This window comes from Phytophthora sojae, assembly GCF_000149755.1.
Source record: "Phytophthora sojae unplaced genomic scaffold PHYSOscaffold_1, whole genome shotgun sequence".
Classification (NCBI taxonomy): Eukaryota; Oomycota; class Peronosporomycetes; order Peronosporales; family Peronosporaceae; genus Phytophthora; species Phytophthora sojae.
This window is the reverse complement of record NW_009258115.1, coordinates 4,005,794-4,023,577: the sequence shown is the minus strand read 5'-3', so window position 1 is coordinate 4,023,577 and position 17,784 is coordinate 4,005,794. Positions and strand designations below refer to the sequence as shown.

At 54.7% G+C, this 17,784-nt stretch overlaps 7 protein-coding genes across 7 annotated transcripts; 4 read left to right on the top strand and 3 right to left on the bottom strand.

Moving 5' to 3' along the window:
- Nucleotides 1-3,671: 3,671 nt before the first annotated feature.
- On the top strand, nucleotides 3,672-3,995 carry PHYSODRAFT_293417 (hypothetical protein; the record flags this gene model as incomplete). The annotated part of the gene is made up of 1 exon (XM_009516604.1): nucleotides 3,672-3,995. One exon carries the CDS (start codon nucleotides 3,672-3,674, stop codon nucleotides 3,993-3,995), a length of 324 nt encoding a protein of 107 aa, XP_009514899.1.
- A 161-nt stretch (nucleotides 3,996-4,156) lies between these two features.
- Nucleotides 4,157-4,378, top strand: PHYSODRAFT_475737 (hypothetical protein; the record flags this gene model as incomplete). The annotated part of the gene is made up of 1 exon (XM_009516603.1): nucleotides 4,157-4,378. A coding segment is annotated over one exon (222 nt), but the record flags the coding sequence as incomplete, so codon positions are not given.
- A 66-nt stretch (nucleotides 4,379-4,444) lies between these two features.
- Nucleotides 4,445-5,806, top strand: PHYSODRAFT_321402 (hypothetical protein; the record flags this gene model as incomplete). Its single annotated transcript, XM_009516602.1, has 1 exon — nucleotides 4,445-5,806. The coding sequence occupies one exon, from the start codon at nucleotides 4,445-4,447 to the stop codon at nucleotides 5,804-5,806; it is 1,362 nt and encodes a 453-aa protein (XP_009514897.1).
- Nucleotides 5,807-7,570: 1,764 nt separating this feature from the next.
- PHYSODRAFT_284119 (hypothetical protein) lies at nucleotides 7,571-8,623 on the top strand. Its single transcript, XM_009516601.1, has one exon. The coding sequence runs from the start codon at nucleotides 7,610-7,612 to the stop codon at nucleotides 8,453-8,455; it is 846 nt and encodes a 281-aa protein (XP_009514896.1). The 5' UTR covers nucleotides 7,571-7,609; the 3' UTR covers nucleotides 8,456-8,623.
- A 291-nt stretch (nucleotides 8,624-8,914) lies between these two features.
- Nucleotides 8,915-13,189, bottom strand: PHYSODRAFT_475308 (hypothetical protein; the record flags this gene model as incomplete). Its single annotated transcript, XM_009516600.1, has 4 exons — nucleotides 8,915-12,196; nucleotides 12,272-12,370; nucleotides 12,438-12,578; nucleotides 12,650-13,189. The coding sequence occupies 4 exons, from the start codon at nucleotides 13,187-13,189 to the stop codon at nucleotides 8,915-8,917; spliced, it is 4,062 nt and encodes a 1,353-aa protein (XP_009514895.1).
- A 618-nt stretch (nucleotides 13,190-13,807) lies between these two features.
- Nucleotides 13,808-14,642, bottom strand: PHYSODRAFT_353423 (hypothetical protein). The gene is made up of 3 exons (XM_009516599.1): nucleotides 14,324-14,642; nucleotides 14,102-14,247; nucleotides 13,808-14,009 (listed from the first exon to the last, which is right to left on the bottom strand). The coding sequence occupies exons 1-3, from the start codon at nucleotides 14,370-14,372 to the stop codon at nucleotides 13,854-13,856; spliced, it is 351 nt and encodes a 116-aa protein (XP_009514894.1). The 5' UTR covers nucleotides 14,373-14,642; the 3' UTR covers nucleotides 13,808-13,853.
- A 1,133-nt stretch (nucleotides 14,643-15,775) lies between these two features.
- On the bottom strand, nucleotides 15,776-17,769 carry PHYSODRAFT_475236 (hypothetical protein; the record flags this gene model as incomplete). The annotated part of the gene is made up of 6 exons (XM_009516598.1): nucleotides 15,776-15,863; nucleotides 15,927-16,214; nucleotides 16,407-16,628; nucleotides 16,834-16,901; nucleotides 16,969-17,040; nucleotides 17,116-17,769. The coding sequence occupies 6 exons, from the start codon at nucleotides 17,767-17,769 to the stop codon at nucleotides 15,776-15,778; spliced, it is 1,392 nt and encodes a 463-aa protein (XP_009514893.1).
- Between the last annotated feature and the right edge of the window lie 15 nt (nucleotides 17,770-17,784).

The following is a 17,784-nucleotide window of genomic DNA, read 5'->3' as shown; positions in this document are numbered from 1 at the left end:
TGTAAATACAGAATCGAGTCTGCTGGGTGTGTTCCTGAAACAAACTACACCGAATGAACAGAAAGTCAGACCGAATCGAAGGGACCACAGTCAGATCCACAATTCAGTATAACCAACACACAGAAATACAATGCCGAGCTAAACGTCACAAAATATACAGCCACCACTTATTCTTTAAGACCCTTGGGTGGGGGGTCTATACGCCAGTCAACTTACGAGCCGTCACCCAAGGCACTGGTCAACCCTGGATGCACACTCACTTACGCGCACCACCCTCACAGAGTGAGGGAACAATACAAAATATAAGTCAATCCTATCACACAGTAGTCGATCAATTCAGTCTCGGGGTGACTACCTCTACCGCCTAAGACACACAGGATGGAATATGAAATGGATGCCCGGATAGAGCACGCAAATTGGAAATAAAGCTCTCACAGATCACTCCAGGGAGCGACACCCAGTCCCTGCCGACTTTGCCTTGGTACCTTTGAGTCAGTGCTCGCAACACCAGTGAGGCCTTGAAACGTCCTCCGTTTTAAGATCGCACGAAGGCGGATCCCACGTATAAGCTCTTGAAGACGTCAATGTCAGGGGGAATTCCCAGCCCGAAGAAAGACGTCCGCGTGTTCTCGGCAAATTGGTTTCTGTTTGATCTTACGTTTGGCTAGCTATCTGTTTCACTTCACTGACTTCTAATAAAGGTTTCACTATACTTGACTTATCTTGGATATGCTTCGACCTTGTGCACGGGACTTCGATCTTCTTGCACTGAGCTTGGGTACGCTTGACTTGGCTTGGTTATCGGGCAACTTGTCGACGTCAACGTTCCTTCGGCAACACTCATCATCTGGCGACAGAGGTACGTGGGTACGGCGTCTCATCAAATCCGCACTGGACCTCTGCGTCTAATCACGTGAGCCATCCTGTGTCGCTTGACGTTCTTGGTCGATCCGGTCCTGGATTGCTGCTACACACACAGCAGTACTGGACTTGTTGTTGGTGCGGTCACGATCCAGTATGGGCGCCAGGGGTCAGACCGAATTGATCATCCGGTCCGGCCTCATTCGGTACGGCACCTCGGCATCCGGTGCGTCGCTACCGGGTGCACCACGATCCAGTCCGGCAAACAGTGTACTTTGTCCAGCGAGGTCTTGGGCGCATGGGAGCATGGTGGGCATGGTGAACTTGGGGGTTGGTTCGATGTCTTGGCGGAGCCAATGCAGGCAGCAGCCAGGATACGTTCACTGGCTGCACTTGCGCGCCTTAGGCTTATCCTGCGGTCAGGGAAGTCGGCGGACGGACAGGATGTGTTACTCCACACCGAATATGAGCGCTCATCCGGTGGGCACATCTCCGATCCTGTGAGCCCATGCTTACTGCAAGCACCGGGTCCCGCCACATCCACCATGCGCATCCACTATCCACATGTCACACTCCACGTCACTGGATTCCTGTTCACTGCGACCAGTCACAGTCAGGCGAAGGGTCGTCCCATCCCAGCGGTCAGACATGGGTGCGGATAAAAATCCTTTCCCACATCGTGTCATCAGCATCAACAACGTATCGGCGTCTCCAGAGAAGAACCAATATGCAGCGTGACACAAGGCGAGTTTATTACGGCCACGACCATGACGGTGGCGATCAAACATGCAGCAAAGTCAACCGGTGAAGATCCTGACCGGTTCGGCACTCACTCGATACGAAGCGACCTCTCTTTTCACGGCCGGGATTGACCGCTTGGTCATAAAGAGATTCGGGCGGTGGAAATCCGACGCGTACGAGCGGTACACTCGCATCGACGGGCACGCTCTCGCTGGCCTTGCAGCCAACATAGTCTCCCACATCTCATCGGGTCCCAGCCTTCGTCAAGCACGGCTTCGCCAACATACGGGGGGGACTGCTCCAGGCCGCACCGGCCCGGAGCACCTTAACGAAGTCGAACACGAATGAATTGTGGCCCCCAGCCGTGAGCGATAGTGGAAATGTGAAGAAATGGTCGCTTGATCGTCGAGGAAATGTCACGCGAACACAGTACTGCCACTCAAATACAGTGAACGCAAGCGGAGTCTTGCCACCAAGCAGCTGGGCAGAATCGTGAACAGGAAATGTCACGCGAACACAATAATGTCACTCGAATACAGCGAACTCAAGCGGAGTCTTGCCACCAAGCAGCTGGGCAGAGTCGTGAACAGTAACGGGAGCGAATACATCGATAGTGAAATCAGGCGCAGCCGAAGATTCGTTGACTTGGGGGTCCGTCTCGACGAGATCTGTTGACTTGGGGTCTTTCTCGACGTGGTAGTGCATGAACCATCGTTATTGAAAGCTTCCCGTTGAGACGCAGCTCAGGGAGAGGAGCGTAGCGAGAGGCGAAATCCTGACGTCATGGCTCGGGCATCCGCAGGCGTGAAAGCCGTTTTAGCAGCACTTCCACTTGCAAGGACTGCTATGGCCGTGTCGCTGGCGCTGGTCCTGTTAAAAATTGCAAATACCAGTTAGTTGGCACAATGTGAACCCCAACGACGTACGTGTATGTGCGGTGGGGCCAACGTGGTCGTCGAGGCCGTGATGTTGGCAGTATGGGCTATCTTGTTGTCGGCCGGATAGCATGAGGACAGGGCTCGTGCTGCTGTCATGTCCGCTGGCGGCGGATCGTGTTCGATGGTCGTGGATGACCATGCTCGCAGGCCCTGGATGACAGGAAATCTCGTGGGCATTCAGCATTGGTAAGCCTGGGCTCGTGCTGCGGTCTTGCTGCTGCTAAGTGCGATGGTCGGGACTTGATTTGGTCAGTGACCACGTGGCCGTCGTGGCATCATGTTCGATGGCCAGAGCTCGCGCTGCTGTCCTGCTCGAAGGTCACGGCTCGAGGTTCGATAGGTGTAGATGGACATGCTCGATGGTAGGAGGTCGTGCTGGTATGGGCATGTTCGCCGGTTGTGCATGGGCAGGTAGACTCGCCATCGTGGAGGACTGTGGCCATGCTGCTGTCATGCAGCTGTCGTACTGCTGGGCGACTCGGTGACTGTGGCTGAATATGATCGGCGATCGCTGGGACGTTGTGGCGCCTTGGTAATAGCGCGCGAGAGCCGTCGCTTGAGCGCGCAAATCTGCGAATGACTGCCCGAATAGTAACTACTCCACTAATCCTATCCTATCACTACAATTCTCTATCCTATTCGATCAATCGTAATTTGGTCACTCCTGGTCCATCGTTGTCCCGGGTCGGCGTGCCGAAGCAGAGACTTGCCGTTTGAAAACCCCGATATCCATCTAGGATATCATTACAAAATATTTTTTAGATAATACTATTTAAAAAAGTATGCTTAGTGCATTCTGATCATGCATGGGATACCCCCCCCCTCCCCCCCCCCCAAGACCAACGGAGACAGTACATAAACAAACGGAAACCGTGCGAGATGACTGCGAAGAACAACTGAAAAAATAACACCGTACAAATCCGTGTATCGAAACTGCTACCAGTTGGACCAGAAGGTCTAAATGAAGACAACGCATTCATACCGGCGGAGGACGACAAAGATAAACACAGAGGACGCCTTCACTTTCCACATTCAAGCTCAAGTCAGTTCGCACTTGTCCCTCCTAAGGAGAAGAAGAAAAAGAAGAACCACATTCCAGCTCTGCATCTTTACGGCTCGCCCCATTCGGACATGTCGACCGCAATGAGCTCCACCAAACGCAGCTCCAGCATACTGAGCTCCACCAGACTTCTCGGGCCAAAACGCACGAGTTTGTCACGTCCACAACGCTTAATGTTGGAGCTCTCGCCCACCAGATACGCCGCAGCGTGGTTCTTCATCGTGACGTTCCACATCGCCTGTGGCTCCTACCTCATCTGCGTTGCGGTAACCTACTGGTTTCTCACCACAGGGACCATGCCGTTCTACGTCTCGGACTATTCGCTCACCGGTACAAAGTACTACCATTTCTACGGCTTCGTGTTCGGCGTCGTCGGTGGAATGCACGGCGTCTAAGTGCTGCGTGTCATTCTGCTGTCGATCAAAACCCGAAAATTCACTTTTGAGTCCAAAACACCCTCGGTTCAAAGCTACCTCATCAAACGCGTATTGACAGCCCATACCAAGACCAAAAGTTCGTTTTCAATGCCCAGTTTATATGAATTGGAGGGGCTTTCATGCACTTTTGGAACAAGTTTTTCTCGCGTAGAGGGCTGTTTGGGGTCGAGAGTGAGCACTTCAGCACTGTATTCGCGCTTCGTGAGGTACTTGAAGCAAGTTCCCAGACGTACCAGGCCTATCGAGTAAGCATCTTGCTGCCTCGTGCGGAGCTGAATAATGTGATCGTAGGCTTATTGATCGCGAACTGCTGGTCAACCGCAGCCACAGAGTATTTCCTTCGCAAACGACCCACTCTCGAGCGCGTTGCGACGTTAACTTACGACGCTCTGATCAGCTTTGGCATCATGACTGTCGTGCCGTTGATGATTTTCGTTCCGTATGTGAAGGCGTTCGACATTCCGAACAAGTTATTCAAGAACGGTGACTTTCTGTATGAACCAGTAGCCATCACCAAGCTGGTGCTCGAGAATCGGCTTATCTTTGCCTCCGGTCTGTTCGACTTTGGCACCAAACTCATCCCACAGCTCAGTATCCTGCTGTCTTTGGTGACAGTGAGCGAGTTGCTGGGAAATGGCGAGGTGAAGGTGCTACCTGGTCCGGCGAAGGAGACTATTCAGTCGGTGGCAGTGAAGTCGACGGCGACCAAGCCGCAGATTGATGCATCCAGCACCGGTAATAATCCAGCAGCTGACATTATTAATTCTCCAAGCTCAGATCAGGGGGGATTGGTGCGCGCTCTGATCAAGTGGAAGGATGTCGTTGCCATCGCGTCGTTTGTCCTGTGGGGAACAATCGTGGTCATTCTACACTCGATGGCTGCACACCGCGCCGGACACTACAAGGTTGTCGGCTGCCGGGCAGAAACTCGACCCTGGTTCTCCAACGGAAAGGAGCCGTGCTCCAGTCTAGTATATGACTGCCACGCCCACGGCACTACGTCGCCAAACACGAGCTCATTTAGTAAAATGGACCCCGCTGCACTCTCCACATTGGCGATTGTGCACTGTCCCGCTCTGGTGATGCCGCCCGACATCCAGCGCTTTAGCAACCTCGTCATGATTCACATCTACAACTCGACTATTGTTAACTGGGACACGGAGAGCTCCATCTCCGCTACTGCTCATACGCATCTGCTCTCCGTACTGGTCGGGAAGACGAACATGGCCGAATTTCCGGAGGGTTTACTGCAGCCTCTGCCTGCCACCATGATGAGCGTACAGTTCTCGGAGACGAACCTGACCAAGCTTCCAGACGATCTGTACTTGCGGTGGCGTTTTCTGGCCACGGTAGTGTTCGAGAACGGCATCCTGACCGAGATTCCGTACCAAATGTTCTTCTTCCCAGCGTACACTTTGTCGTTCGCGGGGAACCGGATCGAGTCCATTCAGTCGCTCGCCATGATGCCTCCTGGGATGGTCATACCGGAGCTGCTGCTCAAGAACAACCCGATCAAAGAACTGCCAGCGGCACTGATGGACCCAACGACATTCATCATGTCGCTCAGCGTACAAAATACGTCGGTGAGCACGATGCCCGACTGGGTGAAGACCCAAACGGTCGTCGTTTGGGCGTACGATACACCGTTTTGCAGTGCACCGATGACAGACCCTGAACTCGCGTCTAAGGTGATGTGCTTCGAACGCCCCAAAAAGCAGGAATCCTTCTTCCCGATGTACTTGTTTGAACAACTCTACCCGTCTGATTAAAATATATAGCGGAATAAATATCAACATTACACAAGACGCCAACTTTTTGGCCTGCAGGGTGTCTAGCAGCCAGAACAGCTTGCACTGCTAACCAGCTAAACGAGTCACGTTCGGTCATACCGATGTTTCTACATTTCGCCAAAAAATGATTTAGCAGCTGAAAAAAAGCACACAAGCCTAAACTAATGCTCCGCGAAGGCTGGGATAGGAGAATTTTGGTATAAACCTCTTTTTTATTTTTTTATTTACTTTTCTTATTAGCCACGGTTATCTCCTGCGCTTGCTTCGCAGCCGCAGCATCTGCCCCAGAATTTGCCAGTTCAAACTGTCAACCGGCAACATTTTACAAACTTAAAAATTCGAGCTTTGCTTGAGATCTATGTGGAGCTTGTAAGAAATACAAACGAGTGCTATTGTACAGTCTGCTTCAATTGGTCTCTTCAGTTCATTTTGTTCGTCTACTGCTTCATACTAGTGTTGTCGGAAGCGCACCGGTTCGATCTGCCCACGCATATAAAGGGCCCAGTGCGCCACCGGAGTCGTACCGGTTTCAAGAAAATGTACCAGTAGATGTCAAGAGGGTTCATCGTTTGACTTGATGTACCACGGATATATCCTATTTGGTCTGCGATAGCAGCACTAACGTTGCTTCCTATCCCAGTATAAATTATTTGATGAACTAATTTCGATTTCCGCTTCCCACCTTTGGAATGCCACGAACCAAATCGGGACTACTTAAGTATACGATGCAGGTACCTAAAGTTACGAGTGAAAGAGAGCTAATCGCCTTAAAACAGCATTGAATCGGCACCGGCTCTGCCAATTCACCTTGTCGACAACAGATTGATTGTGCAAGGAGAAGAGCTCTTCTCTCAACAGTCGAGATTCTACACTACATCAGTGCACTGGTGCCTCCTATCCACGCAAGCATGAGACAGAGCCCGCTCCCGATGAGCCACATAAGTTCAACGCGTTGAAGTTGTTGAAGTTGCTGCAACAACGTAAGGTAGCTATAATAGTAATAATACTATTTTGACAATTTCAAAATACTACTGCTAATAATAATAATGTACAAAAGTAGGTGAACATATATTAATACTAGTAATGGAGCATCTCAGTCGTGTTGCTCCTAGGGGTCGACTCCCTCCTATAAAGATATGAAACCCTACACAGGGTCTACCTGCAGCTACGTTATGTGTGCAAACAAAATGTGCAGGTCGTTCTTCCACGGCACTAACCATTAATAACATAACTCAGGTACAAATCAGCATTCGCGATTAGCGATACGGTTTATACTTTGCAGATTGGCTATCGCTCACATGTTAATGAAGCTTTGTCGTAAGTATCACCACCGCAAAAGTAGGGCGCATTCAATCTACGGCGCAGCGCCTATTTCCTTCGTAGTAGATGGCTATATTCTTAGTTTATGGCCGTGTAGGGGGGAAACAAAAAACTTTTTTTCTTTCGAACTTCGCCACTAGACTGCATGTGCCCTGAACACTAGCTCTAAGTTTTCATCGTGACTAACATAAACCCTGTGAAATACAGCGACTCATTCACGGTGGGAACGTATAATAAATATCTGCGTTTGTGCTAAGTTCGAAACTAAAAGTAGTACTTAAGTATCAGCTTGGTAATCAATAGTACTATTCCTTTGTTTACTACCGATCTCGAATGATGTGCTGCACACGACCTTCGTCTTCAAGCTCTCCTATCCCACTTCGACCCAAGCTCCATCATCGCACTTGTCGGATTTCCCCTTCGTCGTATCTGTCGTCGCAGTCGCCGTCCTCCTCCTGAGCGATGGAGTGGCTGGACATCGCCAAGGACCTGAACGCCGGCACCATCGGCGGCGTGGCCGGCATCGTGGCCGGCCACCCGCTGGACACGGTCAAGGTGCAGCTGCAGACCAGCCGCGAGGCCGGCGCCGGCGTGGTGCGCACGCTGCGGCGCGTCGTAGGGTCCGAGGGCGCCGCCGGCCTGTACCGCGGCCTGCTGTCGCCGATCCTGAGCAACGCGCCCATCAACGCCGCCGTCTTCGGCGTGCAGGGCCAGGTGGTGCGCGTGCTGCAGGAGCGGCGCGGGGCCGAGCGGCCGCTCACGAGCGTACATCACTTCGCGGCCGGGGCCAGCGCCGGCCTGGTGCAGGTGGTCTTCGCGGCGCCGTCGGAGCACGTCAAGATCCAGCTGCAGACCGGGGCCATGGGGGCCGAGCACAGCTCGCTGGCGGCTGGCCGGGCCATCCTCAGGCGGCACGGGGCCGCCGCGCTGTACAAGGGCTGGCAGGTCTGTCTGCTGCGCGACGTGCCGGCGTTCGGCGCCTACTTCTGCGGCTACGAGGCGGCCAAGCGCGCGCTGACGGACGGCCAGAGCGAGAACGAGACGGACCTGAAGCTCATGATTGCCGGCGGCGTGGCCGGCATGCTGTCCTGGATGGTCAGCATGCCGCAGGACGTGGTCAAGAGCTGCGTGCAGAGCCAGCAGCTGGACGGCCCGCATCAGTCCATGACGCAGATCGTGCGCGCGCGGATGCAGCAGGAGGGCCCGGGCTTCTTCTTCAAGGGCTTCAGTGCCACGATGCTCCGGGCCTTCCCCGTCAGCGCCGTCACCTTCCTCGTCTACGAGAAGGTGATGCAATTCATGTCCTGAGACGAGAGGATTGCGGTGCGACTAGCGGGAGATGGGGAGTTGGCTGCGGGAAGATACGCAGGGGCAACAAGTTGAAGGCGTTTAGGTGTGATCATCGATCGATCGGCCGTCCTAAGGAGAAGCAAGAACTACATGTATTTTGAAGATAATAGACCACAAGTAGCTATCACCGAACTGAGTAGACACCGCCTACGGGGAAGCTCCGGTGTCCGCGCCCTCGGGCGTGACCTCATCGTCCAGCACGACCTCGTTCTCGGGGACCTTGTGCAGCTCCTCGGGGGTCAGAGGCTGCTCGCACATGGGGCACGTCGCGTCCGTGGCCAGGTGCTCCACGAACTGCGAGTGCAGCCCTGGAAACGTGCACTTGGGGCACTGCGTCCAGTCGTCCTTGATCATGTGATAGCCCTGCAACAACTCACGTTAGACAAAACAAACTACGGAAGCGTAGCGTTCCTCCACTCAACTCACCGTCACGATGCAGTACGGGATGGAATTCTTGCATGTGGGGCAATCCAGGTCGGCCTCGGCCAGTTCGTGCGAGCAGTACGGGCACGGCGTTCGCACGTCGGGCGCTTGCTCCTTGTTGGGGCGTCGGACGATGGCCTCGATCTTGCGACGGATGTCCTTGTCCATCGAGCCGCGATACTCGGGCGTGCGCATCAAGGTCGCGGCGAAGTCGTAGCTGTACGCGCGCAGACCCGCGCGCTGGCACTCGATGACTGCAGAGATGAGGATGTTGGCCGCATGTGTGGGGAACTTGGACAAGTGCTGGGCCACTCGAACGAGCATCCGTGCGGCCGGGCCGTGCTGCGATCGCTTGACGAGCTTCTTGACCAACACGTAGCTGTGCAGCAGCGCCAGCGCGTTTTGTAGCTCTCGGGCCACTCGAAGGCGACGCGCACGGAGTTGACGCGACGTCTCCACCAACACATCGCGGGCCAACTTGTAGTTGCCCAGCTCTTGCTCCTGACGCGCGATGATCACTGCAGTCTTGGCCGCTTGAGTGTAGTTGCCCAGGGCCAAGTACAACCGGAAGATATGATGCGGGTCCTTGGGGATGCCGTCTTGCTCGCCCATTAAATGATCGATCAGCGTGTGCGTGAGCATATCGTTGCGCGCTGCTCCCACGACTTCAATCGCGCGAACAAGTGCCGTGTCCGCAGCTGAACCACTTCCCCCCGCTCCGCCCCCGCCTGCAGCACTGCACGCCAGTAGCAGCTTGAGCGCCTTGTGGTAATTTCCAGCGGCTTGGTAGAACTCGGCCGCGCGCTCGGGCGACGTCTTCTCGTAGTGCTCGGCCAGTTGTGAGGCCCTCGACGCAGACATGTTCTCCTGGCCCAATGTTGAGGCGAAACACTCCACCTCGCCGTGCTGCTGCGCCAAAGCAAAGGCCTCGTCTTCCTTGTTGGCCAGCAGCAGGAACTCAATGGCGTTCGGATAACGACCAGCTTCGGAGCAGTAGCGCGCGGCCGACAACGCTCCTTCGGACGATTTCGTCTCGCGAACGATCTCAAACGCGCGCTCGGCGCCGTCAAGATGCTCGAGCTGCAGACGGACGACGTTGTCCATTTCTCCAGCTCGCTCGTACGCTTCAGCGGCTGCGGCGAATTCACCTGCGGCCTCTTTGGCCCGAGCAAACTGCGCGTGCACTTTAGAAGCCTTGACTCGGGCCATGAGCGGCGCGGCTCGGGCCAGGTTCTTCATCTGCACAAAGAGCTGAGCAGCCTTCTCCACCTGGCCACCCTGTTCATACAACGCTGCAGCTTCGGCCGTTTGCTTCATCGACTCCAAGATGGCGGCGCACTCTTTGAACACTGCTGAGTCGCCCAGCTCCGTCACCAACTTAACGCCGCGACGAAGATCTCCCAAGCGAAAGGTGCATCGAGCAACACCCGCGAGACTCTGGATCTTGAGCTTGGCAGCCGCTTCAGGTTCCGGGGTCTTGGCAAGAGTTTCATCTCGACTGATACTCTCGATCGCATTGGCCGCGTGCCCATACATCCTGAGCGCGGCGTCAAACTCGCCTCGGAATTCGAGTTGAGTAGCGTATGCAGCGCTGAGCTCCGGTACGAGGTCGCGCGAGAGAGAATCCGCCAGCTTCAGTGCTTGCTCCCATTGCAACAAGTGCCGCTGCATGTGTAGAGCTGCCAACGGGTCGCTAGAGTTCAAGAAGAGGCGACGAGCTTCGCTGTAGTCGCCAAACAGCATGCACACGTGGCCCGCCAGTAGGTTCTTCTCCTCGATATCTGCTAGACGGTCTAGACCGAGTACCATGCCCGAGTCTCCAAGCGACCGATAGGCCCGACGAGCTGCAGGGATATCGAGCGTGTGCATTGCACGCCCAGCGAGAGCGAGCCAGTAGTCTCGTTGATCGATACGTGACGCAAGTCTCCAAGCTTCATCGAGACGTAGAAGGCTGAGGTTCTGTCTGAAGGCCGCTTTCTCGGGCTCACCGCCTCCAGTTGAGGTGGGAGGAACCTTGCGGAGCTGGTCGTGAGTCACTGCGGTCAAAGAAGCCAACCGGCCGCCGCCTGAAGCGTGTTGGCACGTAACAATCCCGTCACTTACGAGAATGGGCTCCAAGTCGGACGGCACGGGTGTTGTCTGCGGGGCGATGAGTACGTCTCCATCGGGCAGCACCTCCAGAACCCCAAGCTGCGTGACTTCAGGCCCGCGAATCGTGGCGTCTGCCAACTGGAAGACGCCCATTTCCTTGGGCTGGAGTGCCACGAACACCTGCTGATCCACCATGTCCCAAAGCACGCCCGTGGTGCTGGTCGGCAGGTTGGGCACGCTCATGGTCTCGCGCGTGGCTGCGTTGAGGATATACCCGCGGCGCTTAGTGTCCAGGAAGAAGATCCGCGTGCCGTTCTTGTTCGGTACGAGCTGCACGATCCCCACGCCGTCTTCGTGGCGATACGCGCAGCCGTCGAGGAACTGCCAGGCGTTCAGGTAGAAGAACTGGATCGAGCCCGTGCCGTTGGTGGTCGAGTAGATGAAGAAATCCTTCGTCAGGGCCACGGCGCTGATCTCACTGTTGCGCTCGTCTCGACCTCCACCGGAGAAGACTTTACCGTGCTCTCCCTGCAGCTCCCCGCCATTTGTGGGCGAGTTCGAGCCACTGGTACTACCTCCCGGTTCAATCAGGTGAAGACTCGCTTTACCGTCGCAAAGCACAACGGCGTAGTCACGGTTCAGCTTCATGCTGGTGACTCGGCCGAGGTATTGCTGCTCGTTGACCAGCGCATCGGCTGAAGACCCGTCGCAGCGGTAGAACCACACGCGGTTGTTCATCCCAACAGCAACGTGACGAGGTCCGATGGCTACAAACGAAGGCTCCACGGACAGTGCGATGCGAATTGCACCACTGCTGCTGCTCCCGGACTCATTACGGCGCGTGTCGACCACGCTTAGCTCACGTAACGAGCTGAGGTACGCGACGTAGTGGCCGTAGTGGTCGTGGATGCGAGGCATCCTCGCCAAGAAGTTGAGCACCGTCCCGCCCTGAGTCGCTACGGTCAAAATCTGCCCGTCGGACGCGAAACTCATCAAATGAGCCTCGTTTTCCTCGGTATCCGAGAGTTTGATGGAGTCTGCAGCGACCTCAGTAAAGGTCGTCATATCGATCACTTTGATGCCGCTCTCACCACTGAGAGCCACTCGATCCAGCGTCTGCGAGTAACACGCAGTGAAGATTCGCTCCGAGAAGAAGCGTTGGGACTGCAGCTCCTCGCCCACCTCCTGTTAGGCGACAACAAACACAAAAAGTCAACATCAAGTAGAATAACATAAAGTGAAATCCAATGCCGCACATACATCAATCTTGGTGGAGATGACGATGAGATACCCCTCCGAAAAGGCGGTCATGATCATGCCGTCTGCGAACCACTCGATGAAGATAATATTGCCGTAGTGCTACGAACCACAAGATCGTTAATCTCAATCTGACACTATCAGATACAAAGTCTCCCCAGTAATTTACCGTCTGGAAGGTGAGCTCGACGGGGTTTGCCGGATCCTGCAGGTTGAAGAGGATGATCGCCTTGGACAGCGCGATCGCAATCAACTGCTCTGCTGCCTTGATGGAGTCACCACGCTTCCGACCGAACTTGATGTCCCATGGCTAATCCCAACCAGAATCCAACACATTAGAAAGAGCTACTACCAATCTCAAACAAAGTACTAAAAACTCACTGTGTGGCTCAGCTCGCGCTGCTCAATGGTGTCACCCTGTGGGTTGCTGACCGTGAGCATCCGGTCTTCCCCTCCCAACACGAGTTTGTCGTCCCCGTTCCACGATCCGCACAGGATGCGGCGCGAGTGTTTCCCCACCACGGGGACGAGCTTGCGCGTGATCTTACTGTAGAGCACGAGGTTGCCCTTCTGGGTGCCCACAGCCAGGAGCGAGCCCTCCCGTGACCATCGAGCGAACGTCGGATCCTTCAGGTTGGTGTCCAGACTCAACGTAGAGCGCGTGCCGTTATCCCATAGCGGGACGACACTGCTCCCCTGCTGCAGAATGGCGAGTGTACTGCCCTCCGTGTCCCATTCCAGCGCGATCACCGGAGCGGTCAGGTCCAGACCAATCTCGTCATGCTGCTCACCCTGCCGGTCGAAGATGTGGACCAGTCCGTTCTTGCCGGCCGTTGCCAGGAACGTCCCGTTCGGGTGCCACGCGAAGACCACGGGCCCCACGCCGTGGAACTTGGACGCCAACTTGAACAACTTCTTCATCTTTTGGGCTTTGCACGTTCACGGACTGAAGGGACGAAATCAAAGCGTCTCTTCAAGATCGCGGCATCTCGGATATTTTTTGCTAATTTGTAGGATTTGATTGACTTCCTTTAGTTGCGGTGGCGACTTCTAGCAGTTTGCAGTCGATGATGACCTCGGGGCTGAGAGATGCACCGTGTCGGCCGAGTTCCGCGTCGACGAAGTCTCCGGGCGAGAATGACCCGGGCCAGAAATCGTTGGCTTCGGAGGAATTGGAGATGATTCCGAGAGCCTTATACGCTTGTGCTACCTACGAGTAGAATGGTCAATACCAAAGTAAATTGCGGAGTCGATTTGGAGTTGTACGTACCAACTCGGAGCAGAAGAAGGTGCTGTCACGAGATAACGACTGTTCTGCCTGTCGAGCGTGGAGAAGCGTTCGTAGACTTAATCCGTACGAAAGGCCTTCCACCTGAAGAAAAAAAACTGGTTAGTAGAGAGGAAGGTTCGCTCGTGCTGCATCGGTCACTAACCTCAGCCGCGAAACGCTCGAGTAAATCGTTCACGACAGCGCGGGAAAGCAGCGGCGTGCGGAGTTTTCGTAGAGCGAAGTACTGGATGTGGAAGGCTGAATAGGCTAGCAGTCGTGAGGTCTGCAGGAAGAAACAAAGATGAATGACCAACATTAACTGGAATATAAGCATCCGAACAAACGTAAGCTGAACGAACACACCAGGGGGCAAAGGGTAACACCGTCGCCAGTCGCTTCGAGTAACTGGAGTTGGCCATCCTCACGAGAGGGAACGACGATGCCGACATGGTCCCATTCTGCTCTCGTTAACTGTAGTGATGCAAAGCAAAAAGATGACCGTCAACTTCACCGCTTTAAAGGCTGAACATTGTCTTTCGACGATAGCGCATGTGAATACTCACAGATCGCTGAAGTGCGCTCACTTTAGCTCGGCCATTGAATAGGATCAAATCCCCTGGCCGTGTGTAGTATTCGAGCACTTGGAGGTGAAGGATCTGCCGTCGATGTCGTCTCAAAGCCACGTGATCGACGTAGGAAGCCGAGAGCACTGGTGATCCATGCATAGCATTTCGTACGAGTCAGACCCCATACTTCCGATATATCGAACGGTTTGATGCTCTCACCTCCGAGAAATACAAGAAGCGGAACCGAATCCTGGAGCTCGTCAACCATAAAGACCCCTTTGAGGTAGTTTTCAAGCAGCCACTGTCGCTGAGCAAGGAAGCTGTGCTCTGTAGCTGCGAACCTACAAGAACGTGAGTATTGTTACGAGGTAGAACTTTGGTCCGAGCACCATTCGGCTTACCATTTTGTAGGTGGCAGTACAGGAAGGGTAGACTCCTGTACCACCAGTTTCAAACGAGCGTGCAGTTCTGCAAACTCCCGATATCTTCTGGCGATTCGCCACGTCAAGTCTCCTAGGCAAAGCTCCACCTTGAACACCTACAAAACAAAATTAAAAAAAAATAGATGTCGGTATCCAACACGAAGCTTTTGTCCTTCCAGCAGTACTCACGACGTATGGACTTTCGACTATCGGTCGCTGCACATTATGCCCGGAGATCCGGACTCCAAAGTTTTCGGTAGTCTTGGCACTACGCTGGCCAAACTGAAGATGGTAGAATGGCTTCGTCAGGATTGAAACCTGTGGCTGTTTAACAATGAACGACTATCAGCTTTAAAAAAATGCGCTGGAGGTAAATTAGAATTCGACATCTACCAGCTTCGTCGCGATAAAGTGCGCGATATCGTGCGTCTCCATATCTGGTGGAATGGTATGCTGTTGGCGCCACCCACAGCAACATTCAACGCTAGCTCCGCAGTGCGCACACAACTGCAGCGAAAATGCGAGCCCAACATCCTCCTTCGTGTCTTCCTTATCGCTTTCGAAAAGTACTCGCACATTCTGGGTAAATGATGCACTGGTGATAACCAACTCGAGTGGTGTGTGGGAAGCTGTGGATGGGACCACGATGGCCAACTCAGAGTTGTTGCTGTGGTTGTTCTTTCGTCCTAGGAACTCCACTAGCAGCCGCTTGAGCAAGACAAGCGGAACCTGCTGCAAGTCTCTGCGAGTCACGTGGGTCGACAGAATCAAATGGTCGGTAATCGGAAGATGCGAAGATGGCATCTCTGGCAGAGCTACATCGATCTCGAATACAACCTGAAGCTCCGTACGCCTGTAACAGCAAGCGAACAGTCAGTAAAAGGCGAGCACTTTCAACAAGCCTGGACCGTACCTTGAGCTGACTATCAGTCCTTGGTCTAGAGCAGGAGAACTGGAAGGGGGCACCCACGTGAAACAGGAGCATTGAGTCAATGCTACGGCCCCCATATCTACATACAGTAGTTGACTACGTCTCTTCAGAGCCAGCCAAGACAAAACGCCAGCTAAGAAAAACAACGCTTGGTAGCGTCATACTATCAACAGCATTATCATTATCGTGTTTCATCGGGATCATCTCTTTGTCGTCTCTTGTGCGTGTGATCTGATCTTTGTTTTGGTTTTCCATTGAGTTTCTTGACTTGGGGGGGGGGGGGTCTTCTTGCCATTCGAGCGCGCTGCAGTGCAGCGCCTACCGCCACGAAGCTCGAGCAGTCTTCGCTCGACCGTAGCCACTGGAGGTCGTAGTTGAAGTTCGACGGACGCCACGCGTGGTCGAGCTGCTGGTAGTAGCAGGGTTCACGTCCATGGCTGCGTAGTCGACGAACGAGTGCATCCGGTACGAGGAGGACTTGGGGTCGATTGTGATGCGGCTGAAGCCGCCCAGCTCCACCTTCTTGCTCTGCAGTAGGTCCTTCGTCTCGACATCCTTCCGGCCGCGAGGTGGCGCCGTCCGAGGACGCGTGGGGGCGGAGGTTTGAGGCTGCTGGGACAGCGGCTCGGCCATCGAGCGGCGTGTCGAGCCCGTGAGGATGTGGCCGCCTCGGCTGCGACTCGAGAGCGACGCGGCCGAAGACTGAGGGGGAGGGAAGTCGACGCTGAAAAATACACGCCCTCCTGTTGGTCCTGCGCTTGAAGCAGATCGGGAGCCTGGGGTAGCAGTGATGGGTTTCCCTGTCCTCTTCGTCACACCCTTCGACGTAGCAGTCGGTGCTTTATCCTTGGACCCCGTGGAGCCCAAGATGGCGCTGGAGCTGAAGCTGCGCCCACTTGCTGGAAGCGACACGCGCTTGGTAGACGAAGTGGTCGACGAGGGGCGGAACGAAGAGGTGGAAGAGCTTGAGCTTGTGGTTGCGCTTGATACACGACGCGGACGAGAGTTGATGGACGCGAGGGTCTCGCGGAGATATCGCGGGTTGGAGCTGCTCGTTGGTTCCTCTGGCATGAAGTCGAGCTCTTCGCTAACCGTCGAAGGCGACGTGGACGCTTCATCGTCCAAAACCTCGGTTCTCTTGGGTGCTGAGAACGAGTGAAGACGCTTGCTGCTGTGCACCAACGGCACTTCTGCTGCCGACGGAACGGACAAGTCGAACTCGGGGCCAGGTGGGTCCAAGTATTTGGAAGTGGACAAGTCGGCGAACGCCACTCGGGTAGCTAGCAGGCCCGCTTCAGTAGCCATCTCCTACAGAGACACAACCAGTATCGCGGCATCAGCATTTTGGATGTTATTTCTCGATATGAACGCGGCACTTTACCTTGATCTTTGCTTGATGAGCGAGTGCTGGCGAAGGATCCAGCAAGTCCACCCAGCCGTTGGCCTGTAGAGCCAATAGTTAGTTACGTGACTGCACGTTCAATTGAACCGCTTGAGATGGCGCTACCTACCGCAGTCATCTTGCTGTAGGAATGGTTCGGTGGACGCTCAGGACGGACCAACAGCGACGGGTGCAGCTTCCTCTGAACGTACAAACCAACACAGATATTAGCCGTACAGTAACCAAATGTACGCATCCGTCAACGCGTCTGACGTACCATTTCTGGGGTCTGATCGATCCAGGTCAGTCGTCGTTCTCGATGACGTCGGGTGGACTCGTTGCGTCTACTCGAGGCCGCGTTCACGTCGGGGGCACTACCGGAATTGAGGAACGTGTGGATGAGCACAACCTCGTCCGTCTTCGGGTCAGCTGTGTGCGTGCTCCACTCGTAGAGCTGACGCTCTGTAGCTCGAGCTGGACGATCTTCCTGGATCTGCGCCTCCAGCGAGCAAAGCTGGTCGATGTAGGACTCGTGGAGCTTCATGTCCGAGCGCTTGGTCATCACAAACTCGTGCGCCTTGTCGAGGCCCCAGCAGTACTTCACCATCAGGTATCCGATCATGATACTCGGGCTGCGGTTGATGCCGTTCAGCGAGTGCACCAGCACGCTCTCGGTCCTCTCAAGAGCCCGGTCGATCAGCTGAATAATGTGCGTGAACTCGCGGTTCTTGAGGTCGAAGAAGGGCCGCCGCAGCACTTCGTCCAGGTCGCAGGCGGTGTAGGATAGGCCGAGGCTTTGCTGGAAAATGTTAGGGACTTGGCGAGGTACGCAGTTGACAATGTGCATGATCCCATTCAGCTGCAGGAAGTCTGCGTCCTGGGCTGCGTCCATGTCCCCCATAAAGAGCCCATCCTTGATTTTGGACGACATTCCTGGTCTGCGTAC